This window comes from Hevea brasiliensis, chromosome 7 (assembly GCF_030052815.1).
Source record: "Hevea brasiliensis isolate MT/VB/25A 57/8 chromosome 7, ASM3005281v1, whole genome shotgun sequence".
NCBI classification, from domain to species: Eukaryota; Viridiplantae; Streptophyta; class Magnoliopsida; order Malpighiales; family Euphorbiaceae; genus Hevea; species Hevea brasiliensis.
In genome coordinates this window covers 10,117,646-10,131,283 of record NC_079499.1, presented here as the reverse complement: position 1 = coordinate 10,131,283, position 13,638 = coordinate 10,117,646, and the positions used below count along the sequence as shown (strand labels likewise).

Here is a 13,638-nt window from a genome sequence, read left to right as displayed (position 1 = left end):
TGGCTTTGTGAAATCTCTGAGGAAAGGGAAGTTGGTGCTTATAGGGCTCAGGAGGTATATATTTCTCTTCCTTCTCTTCAAATTCCTCCTTACATTTTTCTGCACTCTCTTGTTTTTCACTCTCATCAGTTCCTTTCTCATTTTCTCTCTTCTCACTGTTTTCACTCTTCTCATCATTTATAACTTTTCCACTTCTTAAAGTAATAGCTTGACACTGCTCTCTTGGATTTTCTGGTTGAATTGGAAGTTTTCCAAAAGATTTAGCACTTGAGGAAGATGCTTGTTGTGCAATCTGGTTTTTCAGCATTCTGTTATGTGTTTGCATCTGTTCTAGCCTTGCTTTTATCTCTCTCATCTCCTCATCATGCTTATTTTGGTTGGCAAGAATTTGTTGCAATAAAGCTTCAGTGGTGGAATTTCGTTCTTGCTGTTTTGGTGGAGGGTTCATATTTTTCTGCTGAAAATTAGGCAATGGTTGCCTAATTTGCTGATATGGAACTTGACTTTGCTGTTGTGGTTGAAAATTCTGATTTGGGACTTGACTTTGCTGATTTCCCCATGAAAAGTTGGGATGATTCCTCCAAGTTCGATTGTAAGTTTGAGAGTAAGGATTCCCCATTTGTTTGTTTCCATAATTACCAACATATGCTGCTTGTTCTCCATAATCTACTCTACAGCCGGTAGTTTCCTCTGCATAAGCCACTTGTTGTGAAGTTCCAGCTGATGATGATGAACTAACCAACATACTCAGATCTTCCATCTTCTTAGCAAGGACATTTGTAAGTGCATCAAACTTTGCATTAATCATGTTGAATGGATCAAGATCATACATTCCAGCAGCTTGCCTTTTTTGAGTTGGAGCTGGTCCTCTTGGACTACTCCAAAGATGAGTATTCTTTGCAATTTTCTCCAATAGCTCATAAGCTTCATCTTCATGCTTCATAATAAATTCCCCTCCTGTTTGAGCATCAATAATCCCTCTGATTGCAGGAGTGACATTTGTGTAAAAATTCTGATTTATCATCCATTTTGGAATGGCATGATGTGGGCATAATCTCTCTAATTCCTTCCATCTCATCCATGACTCATATAAAGTTTCATCTTCTCTTGGTCTGAAAGCTGTCATTTGATTCCTCAACTCTTGAGTTTTTCCAGGTGGAAAATATTGTGCAAGAAATGCATCAGTGAGTTGCTCCCAATTTGTAATGGAATTGTGAGGTAAAGAATCAAGCCAATCCAATGCTCTATCTTTCAAAGAGAACGGGAATAGCTTCAATCTTGCTGCATCATCTGACACTCCAGGTTGTTTTTGCATGTCACAAATCATAGCAAACTTCTTCAGATGAGTATGTGGATTTTTAGAAGGATGCCCTCCAAATTGAGAATTTTGAATCATTTGAAGGACTCCAAAATCCATCTTGTAACTATTTGCATCAATTCTTGGTCTTGCTATACTCTCTCTCAAGTCATCAAAACGTGGAAAAGCATGATCCATCATACTTCCCCTAGGCACGTTTGCATTAACAACTTCTTCCCCTTGGGCTTCATTTTCATTGTTTTGACCATTTCCAGCATTACCAACACCAATTCTAATTCTTTCATCAGCCATGTCTTCTTCTAATTCAGTTTCTCTCAAAGCTTCTTTCCTTTTTCTGGTTTCTTTCTTGTTGGCTTTACAAAATTTCTCAATTTCAGGATTGAACAATAAGGATGTGTCACTTGTGCTTTTAGCTCTTCTCATAAAAGGTTAAAAGTACCTGAAAAAGAACAAACAAACACAAAATGAAAAGATAACAAAAAATAAAACTATAAACAACTAAAATAATCAAGAATTCAATCTCAAACAAACAACTCCCCGGCAACGGCGCCAAAAACTTGATGCGTCCCTACCGCAAGTGCACGGGCCGTACAAGTAGTATAGAAAAGATATCGATCCCACGAGGAGTCGTGTTAATGATTGAATTTTTGATATAAAAGTTGACTAAATCGAAGTATTTATGAAATTAAAGTAATGAATTGATGGGTAATGGAGTGTGAAATCTATATGTGCAAAATCAATATTCTATTCAACAATGTATTGTATTAAACTAAAATTGCATCAAATTGAAATAAGCAAGTTCAAATATGGCAATATTGAAAATGGCAAGCAATTAAATTCAATTGAAAATTAACAATGGTAAAAAGGCGATTCCGGAGTTCGGGATTTCATATCCGAGCTATTTTGGGATTTTAGATCGGTTATCCAATTTTATGAAACTTATGGCTTTTAAGGAGATTAATTCTTAAATCCTTTGAATTCCCTTTCGAGTGAGACAAAGAGTGCCTTAATCAAACTAATCTTACTTTCGTGGAGTTAGAATTAATTAAGACCCATTAAGTTCTTTAATTAATCTGTGAATCCTCTTAATCCTTAGCCTATTTCTAGGTCTAAGTTAATTAAGTCCAATTTCTTGATTATCTATCACAAGGCCTTCTCCTTTCGGTGCTTTAACCATAGATTAAGAACATCACTTAATGGGATCCTACATTAAGCATGTCATTAAGCATACAAGAAATGAATAAAACTCATTAAGACCACAAAATATGGATTACCCAATCAAAATCCACAAAATATCTCAAATATTACAACCCTTACTCCAGAATCAAAAGTAAACTACTCACTATCCATAATGCTTACAAGATATATTGAGTTTAAATGGAAATAAAGCTTTAATCTAAGCTAAGAAATAAGAAATTAAACACTAGAAATGTAGAAAAATGTAAGGGAAGAAAGAAATCTGTAAATCTTGGTTGAAAAATGGTGTGGAAGGTGAAAGTGACTCCTCAAATTCTGCCTCTACTCTCCTTTTCTTTTCTGCTCCTTGTCTCCCTTAAATGGGAAAATGGGACTATTTATAGCATTTTTCTGACATGGAGCCCTAAAATGGTATGTTCTAGGAGGAATTATTTGAGGGAATCTCCTGCCAGCTCATTAATGAACTCTTTATGGGATCGCATAAGTGGGTGCATAAGTTATGCGATCCCTTATGCGATTTTACTGGTTCGAGTCACTTATGCGAAACGCATGACTTGGTGCATAGGTTATGCACAATTCCGTGAAGGTGCATAAGGGAGGCGAGAATGTGCATAAGCTATGCGATCTCCTTATGCACATTTCACTGGTTCTGAAACGATGATCTTTCTCCTTATGCAAATCTGCATAGCTTATGCGGCAAGTTATGCACAATTTGGTCAATGCATATTTCAGCTTGAAAACTTGTTTTTGACATCTTTGGCTGTAGAAGTCACTCCTCAATGGCAAAATTTCTCTTCAGTCCTTCAAAAACACTATTTTTCCTACAAAACAAAGTAAAAATTACAAATTAATCCAAAATTGATAATTATGAAAAACTAACTAAATAACTAATGAAATTAGCTAAAAGTGACTAATAATCAAATAAAATGGCTATGAAATTAAACCTAAATGATTATGCAAAATGTGTGCATCACAGACACAGTGGAATTAAATGAGAATTTGATCTTTGAGGAGCAACTAGTAGCCATAGTAGACTATCAGATGAGACAACTTTGGTTAAGGCAAATCCCTATGGTTAGTCCTATGGAGGAGTTAATCTATGGAGGAATGCACTTGGAAGTTTGTAACATCCCTATTTGTATAGCTTGGTATATTTCACTGTTCCGGTGACCAGTGTCGGTCCGGACAATTAAGGAGATTAGAACCACACTTAAGACAACCAGAGAAATCATAAACACAAATAATTAGTAATGTCCAATTAGTTAAGTATAAATAAAAAAAATAGAACATAAGAAGTTAAACGAGCCGAGAGTCACAGTGATGGGTGACCTCCTCAGGAACGACTGCGAAGTCATTTTAAACTCAAATTTTGAACCGTAAAATGTGACGCTGCGGTCCTTAGGACCATTATAAACATAGTGGAAAAGAGAAAATCACGAAAAAGAACTGTTAAGCCAGTCAAATAATTAGGTCAGGGAGCCGGAAGAAATATTGGATTATTTGCAAACCGGGATGAACCGACGAGGGGCAATTTGGTCAATTGACCCCGAGAGCTGACTCCTGACCTAACTGTCAAATAAAATCGGAGAAAAGAAAATTTCAGAATGGAGAATTAAATTAAAAAACTAATAGAAAAATAGAAAAAAAAAGAAAAGAGGAAAATGAAAAAGTAAAAAGGGTGATGACATCATGCATGACCTCATGCATGATGTCATAAAAGAAATAATTAAATTATTTATTAAATGGGATTTTGTGGTCTTCCATCAACTAAAATAAATAAAGAAAAGAAATGAAAAAAATCAATTTTGGTCTTCTTTTTCCTATTGTGCTGCCCACCTTTCCCTCACCTCTCCATTGAAGAACTCCATTAAAGCTTGAGTTAAGCTTTCTTCCAACTACTTCAATCCACTTTGACCTCAAAATAAACCATAAAAACTTGTTAGTTCAACTTCAGGAAGCTTTAGAAGAAGGAAAGAAAGGGAATAAGGGAGTGAAATTGAAGAATTGAAATTCAAGTGAAGGTAAGCAATTTACTTTGAAAATTTTAGTTTCTTATTTATGTGTTTAGCTCAAGTAACTTAGATATTAACTTAAAATTAAAAGAAAAAGATTGTGAGGGACCAAACTGAAATTTTGACCTGTTAAAGGGAGTATGAATTGCATGAATTTAATGAGTTTGAATGAGTTTAAAAGCTTTGATTAGTTGAATGGTTAAGGTTAAGTGCACTAATTGTGATTAAATGCATGAGATGGATGAGTTAGGGTTTGAATGTTAGGGTTTGTGAACCAAAATTTGGAGAAATGCATAAATGATGACTTTGACCTATTGTGAGCTGAAAAATGGTCAATAATGATCAAAGGAGATGTGTGGGAATTATTGGAATGGAGGTCAAATTCGTAGGGTAAATGGTTATGCTGCTGGCAGCATGACCAAGCCAACTTTGAAGGACCAAAATGGAAATTTTACAAGTCCAATTGATATGGCACCAATTGGGGATGAAAATAGACATAAAATGGCACAATTTCATTAAGGAACCATGCCCAAAAACTGACCAAAACCTAGTGAACCAATTGACCAAAGTTGGATAAGTGCAGGCTGCCACTGCACAAACTGACCAAATGAACAATATTAGTTCATTTGGTCATAACTCGAGTTAGGCAGGTCAAAATGACCTGAAATTTTACCAGTAATTAGATAAGATATAGATCTAAAACTTTTATGAAGAACACCAACCCAAATTAGGCCATTAACCTAATCAAATTATTAGGCAAAGTTGAGTTACTGAACCTGTAAAACTGCAGATTTCCATTTGAACAGTAAAGTTCCAATGATTATAACTCTCTCTAGAAAACTCTGATTTAGGCGATTCTTGAACCGATGGAAACCTAAGACATAGTAGAACATTTCGTATGAAGGAAATTAGACCAAATTATGGACTTAACTTGATCAAATTACTGAATGAAGTTGGATCAAAAATTTGCCAGAACCAAAATAGCAGTATGAATAGTGCACGTGAACAGTAATTGTATTTTGGCTATAACTTGAGCTACAAAACTCCAATTGGGGTGATCCAAAAATGAGAATACACTTAAGACAATAAGGAATATTTTCTATGGAGGAAGGTTTGCCAAATTCTAACAGTAGATTGACCAATGGAATAGTGCAACTAAGAGCACCAAAACTAAAATTTGACAATTTTGCAAAAAGGACTTAAGCTTTGAGAAAATGACCAAAACCAACAAGTTTGGTGACCAAAATGTGGTATGTGGGAGAAGTTGGAGTTCCCATACCTATTAAGCCTTAAAAAGTCAACAATTTGACTTGAATAGTGTAATGAATAGTAACCCGAAACACAAAAAATTCGAGAACGTCGAAATTAGTGCATTAAAGCTAGGTAAAAATGAAGTGAAATTTATTTTTGGATTTATGCTAAGTTATGGTACTGAAACACTGTGAAACTATGTGTTTCAGCTGAAAAAGACTTGGAAACTCAAAGAGACTGAGTCAAGGCTTCAAGGCGACTCCAGTCAGGTTTGTGCACAATAATAATTATTTAAATATTTAAATCTCAAAAATTTGACTTTTTTGATTAATTATGTATTGTGTTGCCATTTTATAATCGTAAATGTGACTTTGGAAAGTGATCAGATTTCTCATAAATTGCTTGCATAAATTGTTTTGAATGGATTTTATGTTCACACTTAGCATGACAGTACCACATTATTCCTCCTCCATTTATGGGGTTGAGATCGTTTATTTTCCTCCCTCTCTGGCTTGCCAGTTGAGGTTGTAGATCGGATGAGTACTCATTAGCTAGCTAGCCACCTCCCTCATTGATTTCGATTAATGGGGTTGAGATTGCTTTGTCGTGGTGTACAACGCGGCATTGATCGGAAATTTTGTGTCATGGCTTAAGTTGTGTATGACTTTGGCAACACTGTGTTTATGAAATTGTTTGACTAAACTGTGTTTAATAGATTATTTGACAAAATAGTGTTATTATGAACTTTGATATTTGTGAAATATGATTGACAAATATTTAAATTGTGTTTGGCAATGAATGATTTATTTATTGTATTTTAAATTTTTATTGTGCACCACTGAGTATTTTTATACTCAGCGATAGCTTATTTTGCTGTCGCAGATAAGAGCAAGGAGAAAGCAGCAGAGTGAGCTGCTGTTAAATCGAGGACTACTCTGACCATTTTGTATGGGTATTATTTTATACCCTTGTAGATAATCTTGATGTAAATATAAAAATGTTGTATGTATCAATGTAGTTGAGCAGTTATAAATAAATTGTAATAATATTATTTTGGATTCTCTTCTGTAAATTTAATATTTGTACATATGAATTTTCTGCTTTATGCTTTGTGAATGGAGATATTAAATATTTTGAGATGAGAAATCTTGATTTGTATTGTGAAATTATTTTGAAGTGCATTGAATTGAGATGATTGAGTTATTGAAGGTTGGGAGTTGTGAAATATTTTTGGAAGTGTTTTTTTTAGGTATTTGAAGAACGGTTTTCTCCAGTTTCAAACGGAACTCTGTCAAAATTTTTATAAAATTTGCGGCAAAATTTAAATGGACAAAAATTTTTACTAGTCTTTAAGCTTTGAATAAATAGTTTTAATTCTCACTAAAATGCTCACCACTTCCAAAATGTAAGAAAATCGTTTTAAAATCCCTTGTAAGGTACTTAATGAGTTATCGGTAGGTGAAGTTCGATAGTTCATTAAGTATTCTACGGGATCATGTTATACCTTACGGAGGGGTAAGGTGTGACAAAGTTAGAGTGGGATATGCGCAGCAAGTACTCATAAGTTTGATATGCAACTATGTGTCATTATTCTGCCTTGTGTAAAATTCGAGGATGAATTTTCTATAAGAGGGGAAGAATGTAACATCCCTAATTTTTAAATAATTATTATATATATATATATATATATATATATATATATATATATATATATATATATATATATATATTTTTTTTTTTTTATTCTAAACTTGGTATTGTGGACTTCGCGTATGTGCTTTCATTTCGTGGAAATTCGATCGTTGCTCGTACCTACAATTTCGGGCCGAGCAGATAAACTGCTAGAACTATTTCAGAACCGGATCAAGATTATAGGCTAACCCACCATTTTCAGATGTTCTGGACACGTTCCAGTTGTTAGATTTGGCATAGGTAAACTCGAACTCTACATTACTCAATTTTTGCCTTGTACTGGGTTAAAATAAAATTTATAAAATATTCGTGAATGATAAGAAAATTACGATTCCTATTGCAATAGCCTTATAATATTGTTAAGGATCGCGGGGCAGGTTTATAGAATTTTTAAAGTTAGTTTGGATAGTTTTTGAAAAATATTAGTTTTGAAGTCTTATAATTGAGTTGTCTGATGTTGTGATTATTGCCTGGTTTGGAGAGTCCAGGAGGGGCCATATAATGATGATGAGATATGGGTTGAGTTTATAAGTATTTTTCAGGTTGGGTAAGTCCTAGGTATAAGGGAGACTCTGCCGGATTTTTAGCACGACTTAAGACGTCTTTGGTCTTTTCTTAGTTTGTATTGAGTCAAATGTATTAAATAATTGTAATAAAATTGTCAGGTGAGTCAGGACAGCCTTCCTCCTCCACCCAGTTGCCACAGTGACTTCAGTTAAGTTTGTGAGTAAAATATTAATTTTAATTATAATTTCGATATTATTATATATTCAAGCATGTCCATGCATCACTTATAAATATGTATCTATATAGTTAAATACTAGGCACGTTTTATATTGCATTCATAATTGTTGAAGTGCCATAGATGTTGTTTGTGGTAATTTAGAGCAGTGTGTGTGCATGGCGTGCGTGTGGTATGGTATTGGATATGGACAGGACGGGTAGACACGGCTTGAGAGACACTCGCTGGGACTCGGTCCTTCGGGGTAGACACGGCTTGAGAGACACTCGCTGGGACCCCGCATTTGGTTTATTAAGCAAAAGTCCGGCTTGAGAGACACTCGCTAGCAAATGTTGGATTAAGAGGGCTGTATAAGGGATCAGCTCCCATATATATATTGTTTGACAGTGTTGGGTGTGTGAGTACTCCAAATTGCCTTTTTGTTGTTATGATATGAAAATTATAATGATGTTGCATTTCACTCCTCAGGGTACATTAGCTTTAGATAGCCATAGAGATTATGGTTAAAATTGATATTTTACTCCCTGAGTCGAACGCTCACTCCTGTTCATCTATTTTTCCACGCTACAAGAGAATTATTTGTTGTGGCTAACCTGCTCTTCTTACAAGAGAATTATTTGTTGTGGCTAACCTGCTCTTCTTCTTCGCAGGTCCATTGATAGTATTTAATGAATTTTGTACAATTGAGTTAAATTTTTAGATTCCGCATGTGTTAGAGGCACTTATTTTTATTTTGGGCCTGTATTATAAAAGTTATGTTGGACTTGTAAAATTATTAACTGTATGCATGATGGGATTGGATGAGGGAGCAAAGCTCCTATTTGAGTTATGACATTTTGATTATATGGAGGGTGAGCTGAGCTCTCCAATTTATTATATATTCTGTTTACAGGTCGAGCGAGTAAAAAAATCCCCATTGAATGGTCCATTTTATGGTCGGACTCTGTCCGGTTGAATTCTTGAAATTGGGCCCAAATTGGCCTTAGAGTTGGGTTGAGAAATAGTTAGGCTTACTACGAGCCTCGGGGGCTTTAGACTGGCCCAGGTCCTAGTGCCGGTCTGGCCCATAGGTTGGGTCATGAAAAATAACCTTTGTTTTGATATAGTTATACTAGAACAGAGTTTTATTTCTGCAAAAAAAGTTTAGAACTCCTAGTTAAGGGTTTAACCCTTATGCTAGATTATCAAAGGTCATAGTTGGGCGGTAAGTAGAGATAGTGACTTGGTTACCCTAACATGAGCTAGAGTTATATCATGAGTTATCATAGGATTAAAGGTTTAATATGGTTGCAGTGTAAGGATGACACCTAATAAGTGAGATAATTTAGTCTTTGTTATGGGATCTTGAATAGTTTTTGCATTACGATAGACGTTTTGCCTAAAGTTTAGTGAGAATAGTATCTCATTTGTGTGGCAATGTGGTAGATGTAATACCTCCCTTAGAGTCAATTGTGTTACAAAGTATAATATCTTTTTAAGAGAGACAGAAGAGTATTACCAATATTGGTGACCTATTGAATGACATCCCAGATGGGACTATAGTGTGATAGAGATTTGTTGGCTCAAGTACCCTAGGAAGGGTACAAGCTCCATTGTAGGAATCATTAGTAATCAAATTAGGATAGATGTAGTTCTTTTGAGCTTAGTGATGGGAAGTGGGTACTTAGTACCTTAAGTTCAATTGAATAAGTAGCAATGGACGAAGGGAACCCTATGGATCCCCCTCCTTGAGGTAGTAGAAGGTAGTCTGTAGTCTAGCAAATAGGAATAGAGATCACGTAATGTATGCATAGCTGTTGTTTCTTGAGTTGCATCTCAGCTTCTTACCGCCCAAGACAAAAGTATACTCTAAACAGAATAATGTCAAGGGCAGTAAGTCAGCGAAGACAAATCACAGAATACCAATGGATAGAGGAAGCGCAGAAATGAGAATTAGGACAATTGGTTGCAAATGCAACATAACCTGAATGCTAGTGGAAGTGCTAACTAGAGTGGTCAAAAGATAAAGTTTGAGTAGCATAGATGTGATGACCTGGCAAAGACACTAAAAGATACGATTATCTAGTATGGCTGTCAAGTCAAGAAGAAGAATAGAGCTACGAATGACTAATCAAAGTTCTATTCTGGATAAGATTAAAGAAATAAATTAAAGGACAACTTGAAGGGCCCAAAATAAGAAGAACAAAGTTAAGATATAGTTTAAGCTATGTGTTGTTTTGGTAAGGTAAACGATAAGGATGGAGAACCTAGAATGGGACCACATAAGTGAGAATAGGGATCGATGTACAGATCCTAGCAGTGTGAGATCAGAGCATGACGTAGTTAGGGCAGTGCTAGAGGCCAGAATGTAGACCTTAGAGTTGTAGGATTGGATCAAACTCTACCTATTTCCTGTTCCTAAGGTGAAGTAGGTAACAGTGGGACAAGATTCCTTTAACCTACTGACAATACAAGAAAAGTTAGGCAAGGAATACAACCTGAGCAAATTGTGACTAGATAGTGTACAACAGTGTCCTGAACGGTCTTGTCAGATTGAGGAACAAAACTAGTAAATAGTAAGCTGATTAAGGTTAGTGTAATGGATAATATAGGTAAGATGAGAGAATAGAAGGATGGGTAATGACATAGAGGCTTTCGGTTCGATTGTAAAGATGGTGAAACAGTAGGCAGAGATTGTTATGAGGAATCAAACGGATGTTCTTAGTGTGAACAATAGAGTCACTTGTGCAAAAGTATTAATGATGGAATAATAGTAGAGGAAAAGAAAATAGGAAGAGACAAGCATAGATAATATTCACAAGTTGCAGGGAAGCACAAGAATTAGAGTAAGGTCAGTAGATATAATTGGAGTTGGTTGTAGAAGAATCTGTAAGTGAGAGATATCTTCTAGAAAACAATAAAAAATAGGGACACCAGAAAAATAATGATAGGAATAGAGGACAAATAGAGCATCAGAAGGGATATTAATTATAAGATGATATGTTAGGCAAGACAGTAGTACAACAAAGGGTTAGTGCGGTTGATATCTTATAGAAAGAGCCCAATAATTGTAAAGAAATGATGAAATTTGAAGAGGAAGACTAAGAGATGTGAGCTAAACATTGTTTATTAGACAATGGTATACTGTTAACTGTTTTCCTTTCTAAGTTAGCTCATGCTTTTGATTCTAGAAGATTATATTAAGAAGGGAGATTGTGTTGAGGTGACCCAATTAATTGAAAATTTAGTAGCCACTAGTTCGCACATAATTTTCTGAGGTGAGAATGACCGTGAGTGCATAGTTATTATGTCAAGAATGAAGAAATGATCAAGGTGGTGACACCTTCCTTGGAACCCCTCCTAAGTCGATCGCTTGCTCATCCCATTGATAAGTTAACTCCAATGGTGTTGAGAAGACCATAGCCACGATAACCATGGTTCTTTCCACCGACCAACCCACAACATAGAAAACCTAACAATCTCTCTTCAAATCGCTCATCCTGCCAACCAAAACCAACACTAAAACTATATATAGCCTCACCTAATGACAAGAAGGGACACCCACACACTTAGGAGGGGAAACCACCCAGACTCCAAAGGGCAAGGGACGACTTTACCCAAACGAGAACTGGGGCCTTGGAAACCCAAATGAATCGAAGCATTTTGGGAGAAAGGAATCTCTTTCTAGAGAGAAATATTGCCGCCTCCCGAATTAAATATCATGTTAGTTTTTTTTTTTATCAGAATATCTTGCTAGTTGTCTATTAAGTAGCTATAACAAAATTATAATTGTTTGTAGAAGCAATACCTGAGGAAGAGACGCATAAAACTTCTGAGAATTGTATTTCTAAATCTCCAATCAAATAATATACATTCAATTAATTTAATTGATAAATAATGTGATAAATTAAATCTATTTAAAAGTTTCTCTTTCTGAAAAATTAATGCCTGATATACACCAACGATATATATAAAGCCACGTTCGGCCACACGAGATGTGCATGATCCAACGGATCAACACCTCTCACGCATCCTCGGCTGGCGCCAAGCCGCAGCAGCCGCCCAAAGAATCTCAAATACGCATAACAACATCCTCCCCTCACCACGTGTCCATTCCTTCACCGTCCAAATTCCTTGGGCCTACTTCTCATCCAACCGTCCTTGAACCTCCACGTCCGTCCACTGTTATCGACAAATAAACGGCCTATGATAAACCACGTGTCATACATGATATCATATTAACTCTCCAATCCGACGGACCTCAACACCTCTTCCTCCTCCTCTCTCCACACAGTCACACACCCATCTCTCTCTTTCCCTCCCGCAGTCTTCTTCTGCAATTTGCCGGCGATTTTCTTCGTTTCCCAATTTACCCCTCCCCCACCCTCTTATACCCCTTACATCCTCTAAAACCACTGGTGAAAGTTTGAGATTTTTGAGATCTAACTAGGTTTTATTTTTCTTGAATTTTGATTTTAATGGCGGATTCAGACAATGAATCAGGTGGGCACAACAACAGCAACACGAACAGCGAGCTGTCGGCTCGCGAACAGGATAGGTTCTTACCCATCGCTAACGTTAGCAGAATAATGAAGAAAGCTCTGCCAGCAAACGCTAAGATCTCCAAAGATGCCAAAGAGACGGTGCAGGAGTGCGTGTCTGAATTCATCAGCTTTATTACCGGAGAAGCTTCCGACAAGTGCCAGCGCGAAAAGCGGAAGACGATCAACGGCGACGATCTGCTTTGGGCCATGACCACGCTAGGGTTCGAGGAGTACGTGGAGCCCTTGAAGATTTATTTGCAGAAGTATAGGGAGATGGAAGGAGAGAAGAGCTCCATGGGCAGGCAAGGAGAAAAGGATGGTGCTGGTGGGTCTGGTGGAGGTGGTGCCGCTGCTAGTGGAGGTGGGTCTGGTGGAGGGGTGAGTTCAGGCGGTGTTGGTGGAGCAGGAGGAGGGTTTAATGGCGGTGGTCAAGGTATGTATGGAGGGATGATGATGATGGGACATCATCAAGGGCACGTGTACGGCGCCGGTGGGTATCATCATCAGATGGGTGTTGGAAAAGGTGGCTCCGGCAACTCGAGGTAGGTGTTAACGACGAGGGTCGTTTTGGGTTTAGTGTTTACTATATTCTTATTCCTTATTACGAAGAGATTAATTAACTTGGTTGGGTCTTCTTTTAGTTTTCTTGATGATGGGGGAACATTGAAGGGATCAAATAATTACTATAATGTTGCTTAGTGCTAAGTATGTACGTAACATAGAGAGAGTGCTAATTGAGAGGGGAATTGTAGAAGGAAGAACTTCAAAAACTATTTGTATGATAAGCATTAATGAAAAGAAAAAAAGAAGTTTGTTTCTTTGCCTTGTTGTTTTGTTTCTTGATATGGAATCCATGAGAGTTGGGGAAATATGGGAATAGTTGAAGTGACACGCTTTGAGTTT

The 13,638-nt window shown here is 36.6% G+C and overlaps 1 protein-coding gene and 1 non-coding gene across 2 annotated transcripts; both read left to right on the top strand.

Annotated features, from left to right (window-relative positions):
* Positions 1–1,034: 1,034 nt before the first annotated feature.
* LOC131181814 (small nucleolar RNA R71) lies at positions 1,035–1,142 on the top strand. Its single transcript, XR_009150291.1, has one exon. It is a non-coding gene; the product is annotated as a small nucleolar RNA R71 (small nucleolar RNA).
* An 11,147-nt stretch (positions 1,143–12,289) lies between these two features.
* On the top strand, positions 12,290–13,553 carry LOC110668397 (nuclear transcription factor Y subunit B-3). Its single transcript, XM_021829604.2, has one exon. The coding sequence runs from the start codon at positions 12,670–12,672 to the stop codon at positions 13,279–13,281; it is 612 nt and encodes a 203-aa protein (XP_021685296.1). The 5' UTR covers positions 12,290–12,669; the 3' UTR covers positions 13,282–13,553.
* The last annotated feature ends 85 nt before the right edge of the window (positions 13,554–13,638 follow it).